The sequence below is a fragment of the Eumetopias jubatus genome, unplaced genomic scaffold, assembly GCF_037043125.1.
Source record: "Eumetopias jubatus isolate StellerSeaLion01/CBP00866 unplaced genomic scaffold, mEumJub1_p1.0 scaffold_11, whole genome shotgun sequence".
Classification (NCBI taxonomy): Eukaryota; Metazoa; Chordata; class Mammalia; order Carnivora; family Otariidae; genus Eumetopias; species Eumetopias jubatus.
In genome coordinates this window covers 2,873,867-2,899,373 of record NW_028274817.1, presented here as the reverse complement: position 1 = coordinate 2,899,373, position 25,507 = coordinate 2,873,867, and the positions used below count along the sequence as shown (strand labels likewise).

The 25,507-nt window shown below is 50.6% G+C and overlaps 1 protein-coding gene across 1 annotated transcript in view; it reads left to right on the top strand.

Moving 5' to 3' along the window:
- Window positions 1–25,507, top strand: part of MAMLD1 (mastermind like domain containing 1) — a 115,061-nt gene that overhangs the window by 54,989 nt on the left and 34,565 nt on the right. The window contains exons 2-3 of the mRNA XM_028091986.2: window positions 3,817–3,975; window positions 22,973–24,724. Of these exons, the coding sequence (XP_027947787.1) occupies window positions 3,880–3,975; window positions 22,973–24,724 (1,848 nt within the window). The 5' untranslated portion in view covers window positions 3,817–3,879. The remainder of the gene's footprint in view (window positions 1–3,816; window positions 3,976–22,972; window positions 24,725–25,507) is intronic.

Here is a 25,507-nt window from a genome sequence, read left to right as displayed (position 1 = left end):
TTAGTATTTCCTTATTATTCTTTACATGTCTACAGAATCAGTAGTAATATTCTCTTTTTCATTCCAATATTGGTAATTTGTGTTTTCCCTCTTTTCCTTTTGTTAGTCTTTCTAGATGCTTGTGAATTATATATATATTTTTTCTAAGAACCACCTTTTTTCCACTGGGCTTCATTTTTTTCTGTTTTCAATATAATTTTAATATCTGTATCTATTCTTTATATTCCCTTCCTTCTGTTTGTTTTGGGTTTATTTTGCTCTTCTTTTTCTTGGTATCTTATTTGGAAACATATTGTTTTTAGACTTCTCCCGCATTTCTATTGTAAGAATTTAGTACTGTAAATTTCCCTCTAGCTTTACCTGTGTCCTACAAATTTTGATATATTGTATTTTTGTTTTCATTCAGTTCAATGTATTTTTATAAAGTAGTCTCCATGCCCAGCGTGGATCTTGAACAAATGACCCTGAGATCAAGACCTGAGCTGAGATTGAGACTTCAGACACTTAACCAACTGAGCCACCCACACACTCCAGTAAAATGTATTTTTAAAATTTCTCTTGAGACCTCTTCTTTGACTCATAGATTTTTTTTAGTGTGTTGTTTAGTTTAGTTTAGAGATTTTCCTATTGTCTTTCTGTTGTTGTTCCCTAATTTGATCCCATTATAGTCAGAGAAAACACCATGTATTATCTCAATTCTTTAAATGTCTGTGGATTGGTTTGTTGTCCAGAATATGTCTATCTTGGTATATATTCCTTGGGTGCTTGAAAAGAATGTAAATTTTACTGTTTTTTGGTGGAGTGTTCCATAAATGTCAATTAGATCCTGTTAGATGATGATGTTGTTGAGTTCTTTGTATTGATTTTCTGTCTAGTTCTATCAGCTGTTGAGAGAAGAAGTCTCCACTATAAATGAGAATTTTTCTATTTCTCCTTTCAGCTCTTTTGATTTTTGCTTCATATGTCATGCAGTTCTGTTGTTTGGTGTGTGTACAATTAGGATTACTATGTCTTCTTGGTGGATTGACCCTTTTATCATTATGTAATGCCCCTCTCTGTCTCTGGTAATTTTCTTTGTTCTGAAGTTTACTTTATCTGCTAATACCAGAGCTACCCCATTACTATTTTTTTATTAACATTTGCATGATATGTCTTTTTTCACCTTTTACTTTCAACCTGTTCATATCATTATATTTGAAATGAGCATCTCATAGACAGCATGTAGTTTTGTCATGTTGTTGTTTCACTCTGCCAATGTCTGTCTTGTAATTGGCAGATTTAGATCATTTTCATTTTTTAAAAGATATTTTGTTTGAGAGAGAGAGAGAGAGAGAGAGAGAGAGAGAGCACGAGTGGGGGGAGGGGCAGAGGGAGAGGGACAAGCAGGCTCCCTGCTGAGCAGGGATTCCAGTGCAGGGCTTGATCCCAGGACCCTGAGACATGACCTGAGCTCAAGTCAGACGCTTAAACAACTGAGCCACCCAGGCACCCCTGGATCATTTTCATTTTAATGAACTTACTGGTAGTTAATGCTTAAGTCTACCAATTTATTTTTATTTTGTTTGTTCTGTTCTTGTTTCTTTATTTTCTTTGTCCTGACTTCCTATAGGTTACTTGAACATTTTTTGAAATTCCATTTGATGATTCATGTATAGTGTTTTCACATGCATCTTTTTGTATGCCGTTTTTAGTGGTTACTCTAGGTATTGTATCATACACACATAACTTGTAATAGTCTACTGATGTCAATATTTTACCAGTTTGAGTGAAGTATGGAAACCTTACTTCTCTTTCCACCTCTTTACCCTCCCCTGTTTATAATGTAATTGTGTTAAATATTTCTTCCACATAACATTTAGAACCATAACATGCAATGTTATAATTGGTGCTTCAACCATCAGACATAATTTAGAAAACTTGAGAGAAAGAAAGTCTATTATATTTACCCATATTTTTTTCTTTCCATTGTTCATTCTTCCCTGGTGGTGTCCAAAATTCCTTCTTTGATCACTTCCTTTCTGATTAGAGAACACCCTTTCTCCATCCTCCTAGGAATGGTCTGTTACTAACAAATCCTTTTGGCTTTCCTTTATCTCAGAGTATCTTGATTGCCCTTTCATACCTGAAGCATATTTTCACTGGGTATAAGATTCTGGGTTGACAGTTCTCTTATTTCAGCACTTATTTAGATCTTGTGTTTTAGCTGACTTCCTCGGACAATGCTTCGGCAGGGAGTGGAGCACCATCTCATTTCTGCCAGGTTCCCCACTTAGCCTTCATTGACACCGAGGAGGTTGGGGTGCCTCATTACTCCTGGGTAGTAGTGATAGTTCTAGCTCCCTACTAGGCTTTCACTGATACTGTCCTGGCTGGGACCGGTAGGAGGGCCTCATTGCGGTTCCCCTTGTGATCTCCACGGACATTGACAATGATGGGATGTGGACTCATTACCACTGTGCAGAGCAAAGGTCCTGACTCTCTCTTAGGCCTCCTCTGATACCACCCTAGCGGGGACAGGGAGAAATAAATCATTGCTGCTGGGTAGGGGTGGAGTCTAGGCCCCCACTTGGCCCCTGATGTTGGGACTTGATGGGACCACAAGTTTTCCTGTGGTGTTTAGCTGAGTGAGAGCAGTTCTTGTATAAAAGTTTTCTGCCTTGGTGGGCTGCCCCTTTCCTGGCCCTTTAGCTAAAGAGAGTAGGCTTTTGTCGGGAACTTTTCGTCAGTGCCCATTGGCATTTTGGGGTTGCCAGCTTCCTCAGGTCCGTGTCTGAGATCTATGAGGCAAAAACCCAGAGAACTCACCACCACATTGTTCCTCAGGTCCCAAGGTCCCTTCTTCTCTCCACTTTTCAGGGTCTTCTTATGTTGATTTTATATATAATGTCCAGAGGTTTTAGTTGTACTCAGTGGGAAAATGGGAAGGGTACGTTTCCATTTTCCCACAGGCAGAAGTCTGGACCTTGACATTTTTGTGCCCGATTCTGTACTGCCAAGGGGATTTCCAAGAAGGAGAGCTTCTCTCACATATGAATGCCTTAACAGAGCTCTTATTTCATGTCTACATCACGAAAGACAAAAAGAAATGAAACAAAATAAAATGAAAAAAGCTTTACTTGGTTTAGCACGGGTCTGCTTATCTGTCATGGAGGGCATACACTGGGGTAGACATGATCACCATCTGCTTGGTTAGTTTTGTGTAAACCAGTACACCAGGGTTTCATGAGCCCCTTCCAACACCCATTGCTTCCTTCCACTGACTGTCAGGTTACAAACTGTTAGTCAGCTTGCTTGGCTGGGTGCTAATGGGAGCAAAGCCGGGAGCTGCTCCTTCAGTGGGCCATAAGGCTTACTCTACTAGAGCCGTGGGGGTCTTAAGCCATTACCTGATCCAACCACCATGGTTTTCACATACGAAAATTCCGTCAGAGAACAGAAGAGTCTTTCCCCAGATCTCACTGCATACCACACGCACAAAAAAGCCAGACCTAAGATCCCCATTCCCTGCCTTTAAGCCTAGTGTTATTTTAGTTACGTCAGGCTGCTTCTCCGCCCATCCTTCCACTCTCCAGTGAATTCTGCTCTACACCATAGCCAGGGACTGCCACCTCATCCCAGCCAACGGCTTCACAGAAGTGCCCCTCATCCCTGGGGGTGGGAAGGGGTTCAATGAGGGTGGTGGGGTGGGGAGAGAGACATGAAAGGGAATGTGGCTGACTCCCAACAAACCTGTCCTCAGAGTGAAAGTCTGTGATTCACGGGGTCAATGGTCTCATCTTCATATCTGAAAGACAGTGTACTTTTTGTCTCCCTAAGCCCTGTGTCTAGGTCGTTTGGGAAGCGCCTTGGAGAGTCAAGAATAAAATTGCAGGTCAAACAATGGATGACTGGAAAAGTCGGCTTGTAATCAAGAGCATGGTTCCCCATTTCGCCATGGTGGGAAATCGTCAGGAGCCCAGAAAGCTCCAGGAATCGGTCAGACAATGGGCTATTGGGGGGAGGGGGGTGTTGAATGCTTCTAATCTTAAACTTGAACATAAGATGTGTTATTGAAATTCTCTATGCAAACTTGTTGGCAGGGAACCAACCCAAAATGTAAGAAACTAGAATCTGACCTAGAAAAGATGTAGGAGATGAGCTGACCTTGCCCCTTATGAATTTCTGGAAGAGCAGGAAATACAGTGCAAGGACGCATCCCGATTCCCAGTCTAGTGATCTCTACGCTGCACCCCTTCGAGTAGAAAGAAAGGGAGAGTGCAAGGGAAGAAAAGCCTTCTTTTTCTCTCAACAGAAACCAGGAATGTGGAACTGACAGACACTAGATATATTGCATTAGCTTCCTGGTACCACTGAGAACAGGAAGCCAGTGAGTAGGGCACAGAAAGAGATTCCCATTCAAACTCTCTCTGGCTCTGGTGTTTTAAAAAACCCACTTGACAAATTTCTCCTTTCCTTCCTTGGAACCCAAACCTCATCTATGTGTCTGAAACTAAGGGCTAGGGTTTCCAGCGGTAGTTCTAGGAGCCAGGACAATAGATGGGACCACGAGAGCCGCTGGCTAGTTGAATTTGACATTAAAAGCCTGCAACATCACCAGTCTACCAAGGTTAACTCCGTTAGTAGGAGTCACAGCAAACACAATGGTTGTTATCTCAGTGTATTGGGTCCACAGAGGAGTGGCTTACTTAATCTCTGAAATTAATACAGCAGAGAGGAAATGGCTCTTATAGAGCCGCGGGTCTGCTTCCTTCCTGTTCAGAGAACTGGGAGCTCGGGGCTCTGAGGTAATGTCATTTCACATAACTAGAGGGCTGGCCTCTCCCATTCCAAGGGCGATCCACTTTCAGTAAGTGCACAGGTGTGGGGGGAGATTGTTGAAATCTTGCCTCTCTGTTCCTCCTCACTATCTGCCACCAACAGTGTATTGAGAACGAGGTATGCAGTTGAGTACATAGACATTTACAGACTGTAAGTCTCCGCTCACAGAGGTGGTAGTCAGATGGGATGGCAGACATGGAGCCACCACTTGGCCAGCCGCCTGTCCTTCACGTTGCCAGCCCTTCATACAGGCATCTTGTAGAAGGCAATCTCTAACCTCCAGCTCAATTACCCCTTAGATTTCCTTTTTCTTAAGATTTTATTTCTTTATTTGACAGAGAGAGACACAGCAAAAGCAGGAACACAAGCGGGGGAGGAGGAGAGGGAGAAGCAGGCTTCCCGCCGAGCAGGGAGCCCGATGCGGGGCTCGATCCCAGGACCCTGGGACCATGACCTGAGCCGAAGGCAGACGCTTAATGACTGAGCCACCCAGCTGCCCCTACCCTTTAGATTTCTTGCTTCTCCTTTATGGTCAACAACTGAGTCAGTGAAAGAAAACTTTTTGGTGATGCATCCAGAGTCCAGATTCATTTGGGCGTGGCTTGCAATTTCTCCTCTGTTTCACACTGGGTTTTGCTCCTATAGGAGGAACGGGTGGGTTGTAGTTGCAAGGGTCCTCTTCCCCTTCTCCTCCTGAGCCCCGCCCCCAACACCCTTTTAAAAGAGTGTGACTGGCAAGTAACTGCTTTGTTTTTGATCAGTGTAGACCTCAATGCCAGAAAGGTTTTCTTAGAATAGGCCCTTGGAACAGCCATCCGTGCCTTCACTTAGGAGAAGTGGCCATTGCTCACACCATTCCTGGGCTTGGCATTTCCTTGCAGATGGCCTTATAGAGCCCTTTTTAAGCCTTGCCAAAAAATTCACGTTTATTGCTTTAGAGTCACATCTTGGACTTGATCAAAATCAGTCCTTCTCCTTCCTCCGTGGTACACCTTGTTCTCTGCCCTTGGCTCTGAGTTACCTGTTTCCAAAATTCTAAGCTGTCCTAGAAGACCAAGGATTTGCCCCAGTTGAGGGGATCCAAAACAATATGCCTCAGGCTCCAAAAGCAACTCTCCCAGATGAGTCTCCTTCGCAGTAAAAAGCACATGTGTCTTCTTGGAAGATGCATGTGGTCTCTGAAAGGGATGACATGGAAGGAGCCCGCTCCTCTGGCTGGCCTGCTCGGCCTGCGTGGAGTCCGGCCAAGCTGGGTGCTGTTGCCACCATCGGCCCACGGTGAGGGCACCTCTTGGTTTGAGCACAGCTGGATTTTCGTGGTCGTTAAATCTCTGCCGCCTCAGGAAGCTACCCGATGCTAATGTGGAGCTCAGCTGCACACACCGAGGATCTCAGCAGCCCGGGTGTTTGTGGCCTGAGGGACAGAGACAGACAGATCAAATGCAGAAGGGCCTGCCGGTTCACCATGAAACCTGCTGTGCAGACGAGTTATTGCAAAGCCCAGAATGTGAGGGGCTGGCGTCTTTCACGTGGAGATCTGATCAAGATGCTCAGCTTACCTGCTTCTCTCATCCTTTCCCAAAAAGCAAACTAACAGCAGCAGCAACAAAAACATGTTTCAAGTGAAGTTCCGTTAAAAAAAATCCTATCAGTCTCAAAGGAGAAGCCTTTTAAATAGCCCTGAGCTATTTCATGTGAATAACTGAGAGCCCCCTTGCAGGAAATGTACATCCTAAGACCATCCTAAGGGCTCAAGGCACCTGGATTCTAGTCTTGCTTCTGCTACTAAATGGCTCTGGGACTTTGTCCATCCTTTGCCCTCCCCGAGGGCAAAAGTCAAATGAACCAGGAGTAAGAATAGCCACCTTTAATTGAGCGCTGACTAGGAGCATTATCTCCCATAATCTGTAGGATAATCCCGACAAAGAGGCTATCTCCAGGAAACTGAGGCTCAGAGAGGTTAAGCAACTTGGCCGAAGTCATAGGGTACGTTGAAAATCCCCAGGCACTGAGCACACATCAGGCAGGAGTAGTCATCATAAGGGATCTCAGCGGCACAAACACCTCTTCAGTATTCACTCCTTCATTCAGCAGCGTGATTGCTTAATGACACTCAAGATCTGGAGAAAAGCAGAGTTTTACCTTTTGAACATTGGGGCACCTCCCCCAAGGTTAATAAGGCATCTAGTCTCTGCTGTCAGCATATGGAGTTTCAACAGGAGGCAGAATGTTTGGTCCTTCCCTTTGAAGTTAAGCTCTCCATTCCTCCCCCAGACCGGAGGGTTGATTGATTACTAGTGTGAGAATCTCTAAAACATCACGTCACCTCTGTCTCAGTCGCCACCCACTGCAGGTGCAAAGATGCCCCAGCTCTGAGCAGCCACTTGGTCCATTCATAGAGCAGCTCCAGACCAAATGGGGGCATTCAGGGCACACGGTTGGAGAAGGAAGGAGACACCGCTCATTGCCCATCTTCTGTGCTTTGTCATGTAATGATACTAAATGGCTCGCTGTAGGTGACGGTGAGTTGGCATGCCCAGTAGCCCTCCTGAATTTTCCAACCATGCTCCCTCTTTATGGATGAGGACACTAAGGCCTGAGAAATCCGTGACTTGCAGGAAGATTCCCATCAAGAAGGTGGGGAGTTACATCAAGAGCCCTCATTTGGGTGGCCCCAAGCGCAGCCTGCTTTCCGCCCACAGACTGGCCAAAACCAACCGCTCACTACTTCTACTACAACTACTACTACTACTTCTACTACTACTACTACGTCTACTACTAATACTACTACCTCTACTACCACTACTTCTACTACTACTAATATACTACTACTTCTACTACTACTACTTCTACTACTACTACTACTACTACTACTACTACTAATACTTCTACTACTACTAATACTACTACTACTTCTACTACTAATACTACTACTACTTCTACTACTAATACCATGACTACTACTACTACTTCTACTACTACTACTACGTCTACTACTAATACTACTACTTCTACTACTACTAATATACTACTACTTCTACTACTACTACTACTTCTACTACTACTACTAATACTTCAACTACTACTAATACTACTACTACTTCTACTACTAACGCTACTACTACTTCTACTACTAATACCACGACTACGTCTACTACTAATACCACGACTACGTCTACTACTAATACTACTACTACTTCTACTACTACTACTACGTCTACTACTAATACTACTACTTCTACTACTACTAATATACTACTACTACTACTAATACTACTACTACTACTAACACTTCTACTACTACTAATACTACTACTACTTCTACTACTAATGCTACTACTACTTCTACTACTACTAGTAGTAGTAGTAGTACTTCTACTACTACTACTACTACTTCTACTACTACTACTACTACTTCTTCTTCTTCTTCTTCTTCTTCTTCTTCTTCTTCTTCTTCTTCTTCTTGTCTTCTTCTTCTTCTTTCTTCTCACCTCTAACTGCAAGTGGGGCTGAGCAGGGGGGAAAGAGGGGCCCTGCATGCAACAGGGAAGATGGGGATTGGGATGGCTACAAAAATTCTGACCCCACCCTATCTGTCCGTCTGCTTTAGACTGGTGACCTTAGAAATACCCAGTAAGGGGAGGGCCATTCACCTCCTGCTGTGGCGTGTGATCAGGGCTCAGGATTTGTATCCATTGTCCTTGGAGACACCTGCCTTTCCTTGTGAAAAGAGCATAGGACTCAGAATGGACCCCTGGAACTAGCACTTGGTGAGACCTTGAGCACGTCCCTTTCCTCTTGAGCTTGGAGGCCTTGCGTCTGGCCTCCCGCCACATTTCCAGGGTCTGTCCTATGTGTCCAGCCCTGTGCTAGACTCTGGGCTCCGGCAGTTTCCAGTCGAGGAGCAGACTATTCCCAGGCTTCCTCCACCACCAACAAATTGGTCCTACTCTGTAGTTCTACGTAGCCTACCCTGAAACCAGGAGGGGAGAATTGAGTGGCTCCTTCACGTGAGCTACTTTGTGTATATTAGCTCATCTGCTCCCGTGGCACGGAGACGGGGCTTCATATTTCTACTTCACCAACAAGGAGACTGAGGCTCATGGAGAGCGGGGACTTTCCCAGCGTTACAGTCAGTAGGTTGGAAATTCAGATCTCAACTCCAGGTGCCCTGACTCTGAAGGTCCTCCTCCTTTGCTGCTTCCCATTCCCAGATTAGGAACCCAGAGTGTTATAGGGCCATCTGCAGGCTGGGCACGACTCTCCGGGGCTCAGGCTGGAGCAGCGGACCAGAGTCCCAGGTGGCCTGGAGATTTCATCCCAGGGGCAGAGACAGCCCATAAACAGAGGTAGAGTGGACACATCTTTATATCATCCTCGTGGCTCTCTGGAACCTTCTGACCGCACTGTCTACAGCCCAGCCTGTGTGCAACGAGCCGGCTGATTAAAAACCTTACAGGGAGATAGGGACAGCCAGCCAGGACCTGGGCTGAGTTGTCTAAACGGCCTTCTTGGGAGCCCAGTGTCCCCCACTTCATGCAGGCTGTGGGCACATTGCAAGGGCAGGTCTGGCCCCAGGAGAAGGGAGTTACTGCGTATGGCCCCACTTCCGGAAACCAGGTGGTCCAGGGATCGGCTCACCAGGTCAGCAGCTGTCCCGGACACTTACTAAGAATCTTGCATGAGTGTCTGGGCTTAGGTCCACACCAGTAAAATAGGGTTAATAATCCGACCTCTGCCCACGTCAGGGTTTCTGGGATGACGAAGACCAAGATGTGGGTATGAATGCAGTCTGAAGCCCACAAGGTATTACTGCTGTTTGCACTTTTCTTTTTTTTTTTTTTTTATGATCAGAGAATGGCATTGGCTCAGAAGGCAGTGGGAAGCATGTCCTTGGAGCTCAGGTAGAAACACGCAGGACCCCTGAGGACACCTCAGTCTCAGCAGCAGTCTCTCTGCGATGAGGAGGGCTGCATTTGTGCTGTAGCTCTGAGCATTCTGGGTCAAGGCCTGCAGTGCGTATGCGCCTTTCTATTTTGGGGATCCTCCCCACGGAGCACGCAGCTGCTCGCTCCCTTTTCCCCCTCCTCCTCCTCCTGCAGGAAGGGCCCTTTCCTGCTTCAGACGTTCAGCCAGGGCAGCCACCAGGCCGAGGCCTTGCCTTCAGACCGATCCCTTCTGCCGGGCCGAGCGCTGCTCAGTTGGCAGGATACCGCTGGGCACCGCATCTGGGTCCTGCCTGGGTCGCCCAGTTCAGCAAACCGGTGACCTGAAAATCGCAGTCTGTTTGAAAGGGAGGGCGCCGGGAGGGAGTTCCGTTTGGCAGCTGGCTTCCGCTGGCATCCCGGAGCTCCGTGCTGCCCTGCCTGCCTTCCTGCCTGGCCCCTGCCCCCTGGCTTCTTTGACATTAGGCCCGAGGTGACAGGTGTCTGGAGGTTGAGCTTCCCGGGGAGGAGAGTAGACTCTGTTGGACCCTAGGCCGGGGCGGTGGAAAAGCCCAGCTGAGCGGCAGCGCAGGCTTCACCGCCCCCCCCCCATCTAGGGTATGTGCAAACTGGGGGCAAGCCCTGAACATGAGGGCCTGGGGCTCCCCAAAATCTGGGCCGGCCTGTGTTGGCTGAGGCCTCTTGCTTTTGCTGGAAATCCCCAGCTGGAGAACTCAATAGAACTGCGCTTGCGGACAGATATTTAGGTCAGCAGCTGCCCCCGGGGTGCCGAGTTCCAAACCTCACGGGGGAGTGGGGGAAGCAGGTGCTTCTGAGGTTTGGGCTACAGATTCTGATTTCTGCAGTCGACGTAGAATAATTTGTTAGCACCCTCCCTTCTCCTCCCCTTCGCCTTTCCTTCTCCTCCCCTTCCTTCCTGCCTTTTCTTTCTCCCCTCATCTCCCTCCTCCCTTCTCACCAGATTTCTAACCCCTCAAATACCAAATTTAGAAAAGCAGCCATGAGCCATAGGCTGCTGGACTTGACCGCTGAGGGCCCAGGCTTGGTTGCCCTCGCCACCACCTCCCATCCTCCTGGGAACCTGAGATCTACCGGTCCACCCAGGGCTCAGGCCCAGGCACATAGTAAATGATCACTAAGCAGCGACCACTGTTCCCCTGGCCAGAAGGCTTAGAAATCATTCAGGCTAGCCCCTGTGCTGGACATAAGAGGCCACGGACACGCAAAGGAGAAGGAGCATGTCCAAGGTTATTGGCCCAGTTAGTGAATTTAATCACACTTTCTGAAAAGCGGTTGTCTCTTGGCCTTGTGCTTAGAAACAGAAAGAACAGGATAATTTGCAGGAAACCTTTTGCTCCAATGGTTAATTCAAACCTGCAGATGCCAGCTGAGCCCTGTCACAAGGCTAGGTGCTCTGGGGGTACAGAGATGGGGCGGAAACGGTCCTTGCTTTCAGAGAGCCGCAGGCCGAACATGGCGACCTCGAGGTTGGCCAGAGCACGGGCCTGGGAGGGAAAGGGGTAGAAGGTGAAGCTGTATTATCATAGAGACCCCTGAAGGCCTGAGGGAAGAGGGTGTGCTTGAACCTGGCAGACAAGATGCGAACTGTTCACAAGCATACAGAGGCTGGGAGAGCAAGGCAGATGGGCGCCCTGTCATCAGTGAAGGCGAAACATGGCATTCGAGACTGCTGCATACCTGGCCCAGGTCAGACCCAGTTCAGAAGTGGTTCACCTAACTTGGGCGAGAGTCAGAATATTGAAGCTTCTCGGCTCTGAAAATGTCGCCTGCCACTCTTGTCAACAGTAGACTTCCGCGGCCCCCTGTAGTGAAGGGAGGGCAATTTGGAAATAGCAGATTTCCCTGGGGGAAGATGCTCAGCTCAGGCTCTAGAGGTCAAGGGTTGGCCAACTCCAGCCCCACGGGCTAAATCCAGCCAGCAGCCTGTTTTTGTAAAGTTTTATTAGCACACAGCCACGTCCGGCCGGGAACAGATTGTCTACTGCGGAACCGCACCGGAGCTCACGTGGCCCGCCAAGCCTGAGATAGTTACCGTTCGGGTCTTTACGGACGATGTTCGCCAGCCTCTGATCCGGGTCGCTGGGCTTTGGTTCATTTTCTCCGAAGCCACGGTTTCTCCTAACAAGCGGGCACTCCTCTGTGCCGCCTGAGCGAGAATCCCCGATCCTCAGGTCAAGCCCCCCGCCCCCGCCAGTGTTCCTCTCCCTCTCCGATGCCACAGCTGGCCCAGTCCCCCCCCCCGCCCCGCCCTGCTCAGTCCCCCTGCCCCTCCTCCTCGGTCCCTGCCTCGGTGACCGTTCCTGGTTCTTCCGACAACTTCCATTTCTCCCCGACCTGTCAGCATCCAGAGGCCTTTCCCAGACAAGTTGAGCCGATTGTTCCCGCCGCAGACAAGTTCTAATCCACCTTCCCCCGCCTTCCGTGGTGTCCCTGGGCTGTGCTCCTTCTAAGGGCTTTCTCTCTGGGGTCCCTGAGACAGCCTTGCTTCGCACAGTTAGTGGGCAGAAGCCCGGGGCCACTCTTTTCTAACTGCCTCTTTTTCTAGAATGAGCTTTTGGTGCCTAAGTTGTCTAGTGATAGGACTGCCTGTTGGACACGGTCAGGAAAGTTGAACACTTTCTTGCCTCTTTTTGCCCTTTAAGTCAAGCCTTTGGGGGTTAGAACAATTAACTTGGCCAATGTAAAATATCTCCAGGAAGCCAGCCCCCAAACACCAACACCCAACATCTGCTTTCTGAATATATGGCTTCAAAGAGCTGAGTGTACAGTGGCTAACGGCTGTCCATCCTATTTATTTTAGCCTCATGACAGCTAAGGAACTGAGAAATGCCTTGCCCTTTCCTGTAGTTAAATCTGACATAAAATTACTTTATTGGCAGCGTTTTAACAAACAGAAATCTCCCATGCTTCCACCAGCAATTCAGCTTCAGGTTTCTGGGTGGACAGAGATCATTATAAATGTCTGCAAGGAGACAGTTTTGAGGTTTCTGCTAATTCAGGGTGAGTCTTCTCTCCGGGGCTCAGCCAGTGGAGCTTCTGACAGAGAGGTAGAGCAAAAAGGAGATATCCTTAGGGACACACCCCGTCATCAGCACCTCCTCTACCAAATAGCACCATTACCATCACTGTCGTCCCACCGTTCCACACGCGCGTGCACGCACGCACACATACACACACACACACCGAGGCAGGGGAAGTGTCTTAGGTTATATGACCCATTCCATGATGGGATCACAGACACTTTCCATAGAGGATGAAAGAAATGAATATTTTAAATTGTCATTATTTTCACTATGTAAACCCACGCCTGTTGCTGTGTGCTTTGGGGCTACGGAACATCAGCACGTGTTTGTGGGCAAAATGAAATTAGGATTCATTGCCAAAAAAGCCTCTTCTCCCCAAGTGCACACCTTAAAAAGCACATAAATTTGGATGAGGGATCTTTGACTTCGTAAAAGGATTTACTGAGGATTTTCTTTCAATGGCAAATTCTTTTTCTTCCAATGGCAAATTCTTGTTGCATTTTATGATGATTCGGTTTACAAAAGTTAGCCTTGCCTACAGCTGTTCAGAAGTACGGCCAATGAGTAAAGGCAGATCTCCCTCGAATGACAAATGCTGCTGAGTAAACCATGTTAAAGGCTATTTTAGGACCACCAAGAATGTGTTTGCATTTTCAAGAGTGGAAAGAGAGAGAATATTTATTTGGCCTGTGCGCCATGCCGGGCACTATGCTCGCTTTACAGTTCTAAACACGTGTGATCTTATAACAGATTTGTGCAGTGGGCCCTACTATCCCATTTGGTTGTTGAGCTTTGTGAGCAAGCAAAACGCTACTGAATCGTACGCTTAAAAAAGGTTCATTAAATGCTCTGTGAATTTAACCTTATTTTAAAAAAAAAAAGAACACCTAAATTATTTCACAGAGTATATGCATATGAAATCATTCAAAAAATCTCATTGTATAACCTAAATATATACAATTTTTACTCGTCAGTCATGCCTCGCTCCATAAGGCTGGGAAAACCACGATGCCCCTTATCCCGTACCCCCTCCCAGCCTCTGCATCCGTGGTGTCGGAGCTCAAACAGCCTGGCTCTAAATTCTACTAACTGTGGTTGGTACATCTGCAGACAGCTAGTAGATCTTAGAGTCACAAGTTGGCACTCAGCTGCTAAAATGTGCTTATTCACAAGCATGTGACCTTCAGAATGCATGAGACTAACCAGGTGGCTCTGGATTCTTCTCCCACCTACACAGCTGTTTGGTTTCTCATGCAAGGAAATTCCTGCCTTGTTCAAAAGCCTGTTGCCATTTTACTTAGCTCATTGTTGGGGCACAGGCCGAAGTGAAGTCTCCTTGCCCCTAAGATTCAAGACTCATCCTTCAAACCTTCCAAGGCCTGGTACTTAATTTTGTTCTTTTTTTTTTTTTTTTTTTTTTTTAAGTAATCTCTACATCCAACATAGGCCTCAAACTTACAACCCCGAGATCAAGAGTCTGACACTCCATTGACTGGGCCGGCCAGACACCCCTAATTTTGTTCTTTTAATGTTCTATTCTCTTTCATAAAGAGGGGCCCCCAAACTGTGTAAGCTTCAATCCCCACAAAGTAGAGATCTGTACCTGGGAACAGAGGGGAAGGTACTGAGCAATAAACAACCATTTTTCTCTTTGCCCCGTTTAAACCACTCAAGTTGGTGTCCCAGCAATGGGGAGGCGTGCCTCCCACAAAATCAGGACTGTCGCCATGGCCTTGACTCTGTCATCTGCAATCCAGCGGGGACTTGCTGTAAGGAGAGATAATCCCTCGTGCACTCACCCGAGCAGAGGTAGAAGCCTCTAGGATTATCTGAATGGAGTGCCATGACTACCCCATGTGGTGCATGATTTCCACACAGCTCAAACTGCTCCAGCCCAAAATGACCCAGGACTTGTTTCCAGCTCTTGGATTATCAATGGCTACTTGTTACCCCGACTCAGCTCCACCAGAAGTCCCATTCCTGAAATACGCCAACAGCCCCCCTAAAAACTCACTCAGCCCATCAGGGCCCAGACCAGGGGCTTCCCCACTGACCCCACTCCCAATCCCATCAGCATTGGCAAGGAGCCAACCACCGCCTGATGGGGCCCGCATCTGGAGTCCCAGCCAACATGGGGGCACTTGTGAGAGGAAGGCCTGGGGAGCCAGGGGCCAGACAGCAAGGGAGAGGGTATAAGAGCCTCCCGTCCAATGTGTGGTCATCAGCCAAACTGGGGGCCTCACTGGGGGCTTTGTGGTATGGAGGCAGAGCCTACCAAACGGCTTCAGAGCCACCAATATGGCTGCATTCCACCCTCCTGGGTGGCTCGGAGTGCTAGGCCGGCTGCATATGTGCTCTGGGTAGAGCTGTGGAAAGCAAGGGACAGGGTCAGTCACAGCCCAGGGCAACACAGAGACATTAACAACGTGTCGACCAGACTTGACGGCCTGCTAGCCTAAGGAGTGTCGGTGTCGGTGGGGTCTTGGATGTTGCTCATGTCTCTCTGTGTTTTCCACTGGTGTTGTCACCGTCCGGATGAAGGGAGGTTTGGCTTCTATGAAAAATGCCTGGCCTCCTGGTGGGAACTTTCCTTCCTCGCCTCTGAAATCTTCTACCTCTCTGGAGCATTCTAGAAAAAGAGTGTTTTCTCAGGAGCAGAGATTTCTTTGAGCCGTGAGGTAGACCAAGAGCTGACCTAGAGCACGGGAAACGATAGCCCCGTGACCATGAGCAAAGCGGCAGGCCTGAGGAGGTACCCAGACTGTTCTAGAGGCATTCCCTGGCAGCCGGGCCTCACTCCGGCCAGGGGGCTTTGCCATCAAAAATAGGAGCTCATGACCTCTGGAAAATTGGAAGCACCATGGTGCCTTTGGCACAGTCTTCTCTGTGAACTCAGTCCCCTTCTCTTCAATTTTGGTCATTTCCTATGTGCTGGATTCTGACTGGAGAGATGCCAAGTTGTGACAGTGGCTGGTGAAGGAGTTAAGGGCAGGCAGGTGGGGGACAGAGGCCCAGACGACTGACCGAGCCCATTGCCGAGTTCTCATTCTGGATAGATCTCCAGGAACAAGCTTTAAAACAGCACCACTGACTTTCACACGCCCCTCGAGGTGGCTGGGGAGCTGGCAGCCTTCCTGGCGACCGGTGACTTGGTAGGACTCTAATGGAATATGCAAGTAAGCACGGCTCACTTGACCAAAATCGCAGGCTGCCTTTCTTGATTCAACTAGTGCAGACCTGCTATCCTCAGGACGAACACTGCTAGCGCCCCTCCCCCCCCCCCCACACACACATTCAAGTGATTCCTTATTAAAAAGTCATAGAGTATCTGGGGAGGACCATGATTTGACCCCCACTGGATTGGAGGAGGTTGTGCTTTCTGTAAGGGTGTCTGCAATGGGCATCGATACGCACATCTTGCTCACTTGTGGGCCGCTGGGCTGCCCCTGGCCTACTGTCAGCCCAGGGAGAGAGACCCTTTTGGGTGGGGGAGAAGAGAAGTCATCATTTCCCTACAGGAGCAGTCCAGGAAGAAAGTCACAGCATTCGCTTTTCCCCTTCTTGGCATGATTCTGGGCTCATCAGCCTAATTCCAGTGAAACGCAGATGAAGCTTGTTAACCTGGGTCCTGCACAGACAGGATTGTCTGGACCCGCGCAGGGCCTTTGCCTTCGACCCTCAGCTTCCATTCCAGCCCCAGGCAGCCGCCGCTTCATCTGTAGGCCCGCCTTTGCCAAACGTGTCCCACCATATTTGAGACTGACTGCATCTTTTCCTTCTCCCCAAAAGTGATCATCCTTATCCCACTAGTGATGCTACATGGGAATGTGTTTGGAGGAAAGCAGGGCGGGGTTTCTTCCTGCAAAGGAAGGCCAACCTGAGAGTCAGAGAAGCTGGCCCATGGGCGCATCTCTCCCTGGCTCCAGGCCTCACCAGTCCTAATGTGAGTGGGAGGCACCAGCCTGTCTCTCAGGGTCTGGAAGTTCTGACAAGCTAGGCGTGCAAGGCTGGTTAGTGCTCAAGAACCCCATGTTGGGTGGCAGAACACTTCAGATCTTCGGCGGGGGGGGGGGGGGGTCGGGGAGAACAATATGAATTACGAGCTCCGTAAAGCTACATGCGCCTATGGGCTTGGGCCCGTTCTTAAGAGTTGCCAACTCCTCCAACTGGCGTGTGTCCACTACAGAAAGGGAGAATGCAGTTCTAGAAAATGCATTTGCTGGGCTTGCTGCTTAGATGGCTCTGGTCGACGCTCGCTCAAGCTGCAAGCCCTCAGGTCGGGACGGCAGAGTGCCACGGCAGCGGGGCAGGGCCCGGAGTGCAGGCAGCAGTGCGCAGCGGGGGTTGGGGTGCTAAAGGCTGCCAGGACTAGGCCGCTTGCCTCCCCACCCCCGCCCCCATTCCCTCCACTCCTCCCCCCACTTCTAGTGGGCATGTCCTTATTCGTCGGCGGGCAAGCCGAGGCCTATGCTGGAGGGCAGTGGGGCAGCATGGGGACCCAGGGCCTGGAGAATGAGAGCAGTAATTGTCACGTCATGCTTCAGTGATGCCGTGAGGCACACAGTGCAGGCCCAGGACCCATTTCACAGAAGAAGCTACTGAGGCTCAGAGAGGGGGAGTGACTCTCCCACAGTCACACAGCAAATGGAGGAGCTAGGACTTAAATGCAGGTCTTCCGGTGCCTCCTCCAGGGCTCTGTCCCGCCCCCCCCCCCCCCCCCCGCCTGCCACTGCCTGCGTCGGGTGCTGAGGCTGCAGTTTCTGCTAGCTCAGGGCAAGGCAGGGGCACCGACAAATCCCCCATTTGTAGGCTGAGACTTTTGCTCCAGACCACCTGTTAGCAGAGATTCGTGCTGGAGACAAACCGACTCCTCTTGAAGCCAATCAGCATTCAGGGTTCCCTGCCATTCCCCGCCACCCTGGACTTGTCCAAAGCCTCACGTCTTGCAATTGTGGAAATGCCGAAAATCCTGTTTGAGCTACAAAAAGGTCAGTTTCAGTTTGTGAGGAGATTTTTCTGAAAAACAAACATGCACATGAAGCACAGACTATACACGTGGGTACTCATTTCATCCCCCGTGTATATCCGGGCGTATTCTTTCCTTCCCTCCCTTCCTTCCATCCTCTCTCTGTTCCTGCAAGCGCCATCTTGCCGCAACATTGGCTTAGCTATTCTGGAGCTACCTCCACCGTGCCCCGCAATGTCTTTATTCCTTCTGAGCAAGTCTACTAGGGGCCATCCTTGTCTCCAAGGGCTTGAGATCCAATCTAGTTGGCCAACGTCAGGTTCTTGGAAACTCCGGGAACGTAGAACAGTGCTGAAGAACGATTTGATGGAGTGCAGACGTACTTGAGAGAGAGACTGAGAGAAGCACCAGCAGAGTGGCCTAAGCTGACCTGTGGGAGGCACCAGTGGCGGCGGGGGGGGGGGGGGGGGAGGCAGAAACTAATAAGCCACAGGCGATTTCCGCCTTTTTGACAATTTTGCCCAGGCACTATGTGCCCGGCCACCTCTGCAGGGAAAATGAGGCTCCCTGAACTGATCTCTGCTGGACACCTTTGGCCTCCTACGTTCTTCCCCAGCAGGAACCGTGCATATTTCTGCTGGCCTTCTGTTGGTGTCCATGTTAAACCTCTGGCTAGAGTTTCCAAAATTAAGTGTTTATAACAGCCTGCTAGATTTCTTTGGGAAGAGTAATATATTTATGTATTTTACATGTATATATATTTAGAATATACACATTTAGATTACACACGTACATATATCATAGCCTTCGTTCTTCTTATGCCCATTTTATGAGGCTGGACTGTATTCTTATAAATCTAGACCTTTTCCAAGAAACCCTTGCCCTTTTTGTCCTTCTGGACTAAAAATGTAGAAAGGGAAGAATCACCATGTCATTGTTCAGACAGAACCAGAAATAATACTGACTTCAGAGCTGAACTTGGCCCCTATCAGAAGGGTTGCCTTACTTTTCTCATTATTTAGGGGGTGGGGAAGCCATCACATGCTTTCAAATGCATCTTAATGAATGTTCATGCGGTTGTGTGGATCACAGTGGTGGCTCTGTCTGCCTGCTTATGAAATGGGACTCTGCAGGCATTCGGGGATGGAGATGGTCATTCTTTTCTAAAAGATACCAGGGAACCTCCATCACTTCCCCGCCCCGCCCCGCCCACCCCACCCCGACCCCCAAAGGCTGACCTGTGAGGGCTCAGGCTGGGAGTTGGGACACCTGGGGTCTAGTGTTGTTCTTGTCCACTAACTAGCTGTGTGACCACAAGCAAATCACCTCCCATTCTGTTTTCTGTAAAAAGAACAGGTTGAGATGTGCTCTCTAGAAATCCTGCCATTGTCTACTGATTTACTTATTTTTTTCTGATTTGCTTATTATATAAAAAAAAAAAACTCACAGCAGGACCATGTACAATACGTGGCCTGAGGAAAGAGCTGCTAGCTGGGACCAATAGTTTGCTGTTACAGAGTCCACAGGCTGGAAAACGGCACACGTGCAAAGCTGGAAGGGTTTTTTAGAAGGGTCTGGAAGCTTAGTGAGGGACCTGCCACCAACAACATGATGTTGAGAGGGAAGTCGTTCCAAACTAGCAGCTTCCGTTGCACTTGCTCTAAAATGGTGGCCTTGGGATTAGTCAACACCACGCAGTGTAGTGACGCTGACCTCAGCCAGGTGACCCGGCCAGGGCGCCAGTGTGGCACTGGTGGGGGGGTGGGGGGGGGAAGCCCAGCTGGCTGTTTGACGGCACAACAGGAGGCATGGAAGCCAGCCTGTAGCTAGCTAGGGGCAGAAGCCAGTAGACCTCCATGCCTCGGCGAGCACCTCTGTGTGAACACAGCCGCCTTCCCCTGGCCTCGTGCAGGCTCAGCTGGGGCTCTGGCCATTCAGCCAGGGTGCTTCAGGCTGCCTGTTGAAAGCTCTCAGCATAAAACCCGAAACACGCGGGGCCGAGGCCTCCAACAAAGCCAAGTCTCTCTTAAGTCCATTGAAAAAGGGAAGCACAAAAGAGGCCCCTGCCTGCCCTGTTGAAGCCCCGTCTCAGCCGGCACCACCCCCTTCCCTGCACCCCAAGGCACAGCGAGGCCAGCCCGGCCCCTGATTGGGCATCCTCCCAAAGTGTCCAGTGAGGCGTCCAGCTGCCAGCTTCGAGCAACAAGGGCAGCACCCACTCGGGCAAATTGGATTCGCCAGCAGTGGGCTAGCCTTCAACACCCTGCAGGGGCGCCCCGGGGTCCGCTTTGTTGTTGAGGAGCCGGCTGGGCCCCAGCATTGGAACTGAGCGGGGAGCATTGGCTTGGGGGCCTGAAGACTTGTATGCACGGGCCCTCTCATTTCGGAGAGTTAGAGACTGCTTTCCCTTGCCGGTGGTTCCTCCTATGAGCTGTAGCATCCCGTGGTCGTGCCCAGCCTTCCCCCACCTCCCGCTACCCGGGTCCCAACAAAGTAACGGCAGACGAACAACTAAGGAAAAGGTCCAAGAACCCACAGAGTCTGCCAGGGATTCCAGGCTGCTACAGCTAACAGCCCCTGCCCTGCCTTCCGTCCCGTTCCTCCCACCCCATGCTCCCCCTGCCTGGGCTACACGGACTCCAGTGTCATTGCACCCATAATCACAGTCCACAAGCTCACCGGCAGCACACCGAGCCCAGCCACTGCAGGGGATCTGGGGTAACACCCGCCCTCACTCATCCCTTATTGATCCATTTCATCCATTTCTACTTCCAATATATTGGAATTCTTTGAACTCCTTGAGAGAATGTCGATGAAACGGAATTTCAGTTTGGGACCCAGTGACTCGTTTGTTGGCTGCCCCGTAATTGACTGAATGAATGGCCAGGAAAACATGTAGCAGAGCTCCCTGCGCGCCAGGCCATTTGGGTTCATTGGTCTGGTGATTCATTCAGCCGCTATTCACTGAACACTTGCTGTGGGCCGATACAGAGTCCACTGCCCCTGGATGGAAGAGTGGGCACAGATGAATGGATTGGCCTTTTCTTGTGCCTGCTCCCCTCCTCCCCAGCCCTTTCTTGCCGGCCCTGAGTCCCGAGGCCCCAGGTGGATTTGATGGCAGAGCTGCCCCTCAAAGTGCCCTTGTTCACGCTGCAGAGAAAAGGCAAAGACGGAGGCAAGTTCCCTCACTCCAGCTGGTGGGACCCCTTCTGTGGAAATGAGACAGTGTCCTGCCATCGGGGCCCTTCCCGTTCCCTGGGTGTCAAGGCCCCTGTCTCACCTAGGACAGGGTTGGACTTCCAAGGCCCTTCCGTGGCCGCCCTTGGTAATGGCAGCCACCCGTTAGGGAGGATTTACTAGGCACCACAGAATCTGCTTCTTTTGCTTACTACTCAGAGCAGCACCATGAGATGATGCATTTAGAATCAGAATCAGCCCAGGAGCTTTGAAAACACTCAGATCCCTGGACTCTGCTCTGGATGAGACTGAAACAGTCCATTCGTGTGGGAGACCCTGGAAATCTGGATGTGTCTAAGTGAATCTGGTGAGCACCAAAGCCTGAGATGTGCAGCCCTGGGGGATCTCTTTTGATGTTCACTCTGTCATGAGAGTCATGGCCAGTGGGGTGCTAGCAGGTGGCCCCCCACACACATTGACCCTCCCCCCCCACCAGTGAGCCAAACATGAGGGGACGTCAAAGGATCAACAACGAATGTCCCAGTGAGACTTCTAAAGCTAAACAGGGGTTTCTTACATGAAAAATTGCATCAAGAGAAATACAGTTGCCCCTTAAACAACACAGGTGTGAACTACACAGGTCCACTTGTATGCAGTTTTATTCGATAAATACAGGACAGTACTGTAAATGTATGTTCTCTTCCTTATGGTTTTCTTAGTAACGTTTTCTTTTTCTCCAGCTTACTTCGTTGTAAGAATATAATAATGATACATACAACATCCAAAATCCGTGTTAACCGACTATGTTACTGTAAGGCTCCCAGTCGACAGTAGGCTGTTAGTAGTTAAGTTTGGGGGCCATTTTCAAGGGTCCACCGTACATCTGTTCCACTGTTGGCTGTAGGTGCTTTCCAAGCCCCTCTCTTCCCACACATTCCTCCACTCCACCCCACTCGCTTTTCCCTCTACTTGCAGGTCACGGTCATTAACATGACAGCCACTGATGATTGTACGAAGCCTTGAACGAGTAGGAAATACTGCATCACTAACCGCTTTGTTCCCAAAGGCTATGCTTTTATAAATGGTGAGCAGCTCCCCCAAGGTGCAGATCGCAGATTGGGTCCTTTTCCTGTTGTTGCATATCTCCCCAACCTGAGGATGCATCTGCAGAGAGGAATTTCTTATTTAGATAGCTTTATACTTTGAGGGGGGGAAGGGGGGTGGTTATAAGTCATTCTCAGTAAAAACAAACAAGCAATACCAAACGGTAGAGAATAGAAAGGGCCTCGCCAGCCATCCCCAAGAGATGACTACTCCAAGTGGTCGCATGTATGTTCTTCCAAGTGATTTTTGTATGCACCTAGCAAGGTGTGTGTGCGTATAAAAATAAAGGAGCCTGTGCCCCAATGACGGGTCGGCATCTTGTGTTTCCCCTAAACGGTATAGCTCAGACCCAAGAGCACACCGCCCAATCTACTTTCCTCCAAAGGCTCTGTTGTGGTCCATTGTATCACCACAGTCTGATGCATTTAACCAAGACAGGGAGGCAACCTACAAGTTCAACATCTATGTTATGCTTTTCCTTTTTAGAAACGGGGGTCTCTGTAGACAGGTAGGAATCGGAAGTGCCTGAAGTATTTGCAGTGTGCCCTCAAACGCCCGTCTGGGGCACAGTTCATTCCGTGGCTTCCGCCTAGCTGAGCTGAGCTCCCCCTTACTCGGGCCGAGAAGATCCTTTGTGGGACTTCCTGTGGTGTTTCGTACACAGACAGCATAATGCCTAATTTGAAGTGTAACAAGACAGTTTAAATGAAACGTAGCAACAAAGGAGCAAGCATTATGGTTCCCAAAATAGGCCGTATTGTATAGTTTTGACAACTATAAGTCTTGAAACTGAGAGATGTTTTATCTTGCAAGCTTCCTGTTCATTAGCTTTAATGTGCCAAGGCTTTATAAAAATTTCTCTCTCTCCCTCTCCCTCTCCCTCTCTCTCTCTCTCTCTCTCTTTCTATCTGCCACAGGGAACCATTAAGAGGAGACAGGAAGGAGATAATTTCCAGTTTCCAGGCATGGCTGACGGGGGTTACCCTAATAAAATCAAGAGGCCTTGCCTGGAAGACGTTACCCTCTCTATGGGCCCGAGTGCCCACCCCAGCACGTCCTGTGCGGAGCTGCAGGTTCCTCCGCTAACCATGAACCCCAGTCCCTCGGCTGTGGGCGTAACGGGCCATTCGTTACCACTCGAAGCGAATCCCATGAATGGCAGCGTCATGGGCTCACCATTCGTGGTGCCGCCGGCTGCAGAAGTGGGCCTGAAAGGGCCCCCTGGCCCCTACTATGACAAAGCCAACAGCGTGCCAGCCGTGGACCAGGAGCTTCAAGACCTCCTGGAGGAGCTAACAAAAATTCAAGAACCTTCTCCAAATGACCTAGATCTCGAGAAGATCCTGGGGAGCAAGCCGGAAGAACCACTGGTCTTAGAACACCCGCAGGCGACCCTGGGTACAACTCCCAAGCCTCCGGTTCAGATGCCACACTTGGAGAGCCTTGGCTCCGGCAAGGAGTTTGCTTCTAGTTGCAGCCAGCTCCCCGGCGCGTCGCTTCAAGTCCCGCCCTCCCCGGCGGGGATCAGCTACGTGATCCCCTCCACCAGTAAGCAGGTGGCCTCCCCCAGCTCTACGGCGGCACAGGCCAAGAGCCAGGTCCAGGGCGTGCTCCCTGTCACTTTGCCCCCGCTCCCGGTGCCTCAGTGGCATCACGCCCACCAGCTGAAGGCGCTGGCGGCCAGCAAGCAGGGGTCCGCTCTGAGGCAGCCGGGGCCCAGCCCCAGCTGGTCGGGCCTGCCGCCTCCGGGCCTCTCCTCGTCTTACCGCCCGGTGCCATCGCCGCACCCGCCGCCGCCGCCGCCGCCACCGCCGCCGCCGCCGCCGCCGCCGCCGCCGCCGCCGCCGCAGTTCAGCCCGCAGAGCCTCATGGTGTCCTGCATGGCGTCCAGCAACCTGCCGGGGAGCGCGTTCCAAGCCTCCCCCAACGCCTTACTCGCCAGCATGGCGTCGGGCGGCAGCGCCGCCCTTGGGCCCGCCATGCTCTACCCTCCCGACAAGCTCCCCGGCCCCGCTCTCAGTCAGCAGCCGCAGTTCAGCCCGCAGAGCTCCCTTCTGGCCAACCTGGTGTCCTCTAGCGTCAAAAGTCCGCCGGGACACCTGCTGTCCGCTCTGCCCACCAGCACCCCGGGGCCTTCCCCGCCCTACCGGCCGGAGAAGCTCTCCAGCCCGGGCCTGCCGCAGCAGTCCTTCACCCCGCAGTGCTCCCTGATCCGGAGCCTCACCCCCTCCGGCAACCCGCTAACGCAGCCGCCGCCGCCGCCGCCGGCCCCCCAGCAGTCAACCAGCGGCATCTTCAAGCCCATGACCGCCAGCTCACCCAAAACCCTGAGCATGATCATGCAGCAGGGGCTGGCCAACCCCAGCCCGGGAGTCCCGGAGCCATTTACTTTTGGCAACACCAAGCCCCTGTCGCATTTCGTTTCCGAGCCGGGCCCCCAGAAGATGCCCTCCATGCCCGCCGCCTCTAGGCAGCCGTCCCTGCTCCACTACCTGCAGCAGCCGCCGCCGGCCTCCTCCGCCACCGCCTCGTCCACCGCCACCGCCACCTTGCAGCTGCAGCAGCCGCAGCCTGACCACTCCTCGTTCCTCCTGCAGCAGGTGATGCAGCAGCCCCAGCGCTTTCAGCGGTCGGCGGCCCCGGACTCCATGGCTTCTCTGCCCAGACAGGTAAGACGGGCTCACGTCGGGTCGCGTTCCCTGGTTTTGGTGGAAGTAAGAACCGTGGCCTGTGCTATGGGTAACCTGGCTTTGGAGGCAAATCGGGCTGTAGTCCTCTCTGAGACTGGACTCGACTCTGGAAAAGTCTATTTAAGCCAGCTAATTCTGTGTGGTCCAAGTGCAGTATTAATGAGGCCAAGGTTATGCTTTCAGTTCCTGTGCAGGCCACTTACCTTCTCTGGGAGGAAAAGTGCCCCCGGAAGGTGCTGCCAGGGGAGGGAACCAGGGGCGACAAGTCCCTGCACCGGGCCGCGTGGCGTGTTCCCTCACACAGGGCTAGTGGGGGCTTCGCAGGATGCAAGGAAATTGCACCAAAGCATTTAAATCTTGTCCCTGCTGGCAGAAGGCCACACACTGAGCCTTCTAGAAATGGCACAGCAAACTTCTGCTGAGCAGCTCCGGCGTGCCCTTCAGCACTGCGCTGGACACCGAGGCAGGTTCTAAATGAAAAGGATGGATACGGAGAAAGTAGTTACTCTTAGCATCTCCATTCTACAAAGAAACTGAGGCTCGGAGAGTTGAAATGACTTGCCCAGAGTCACATAGCCAGGGGCAGAGCAGGAACTGGAAACCAGGAAGTCTTAGACCAGAGCCTGTGCTCTTCTCAAAATCACCGTGACTTCTCCCTCTCCCTCATCTACAATCTGATCACTAGACTCAGCCGGTCCTTCCTGGGTGGTGTCGACCGCAGATGCCCCTCATCATTGCTCTGGCCCCTGTCCGTACTGGTTA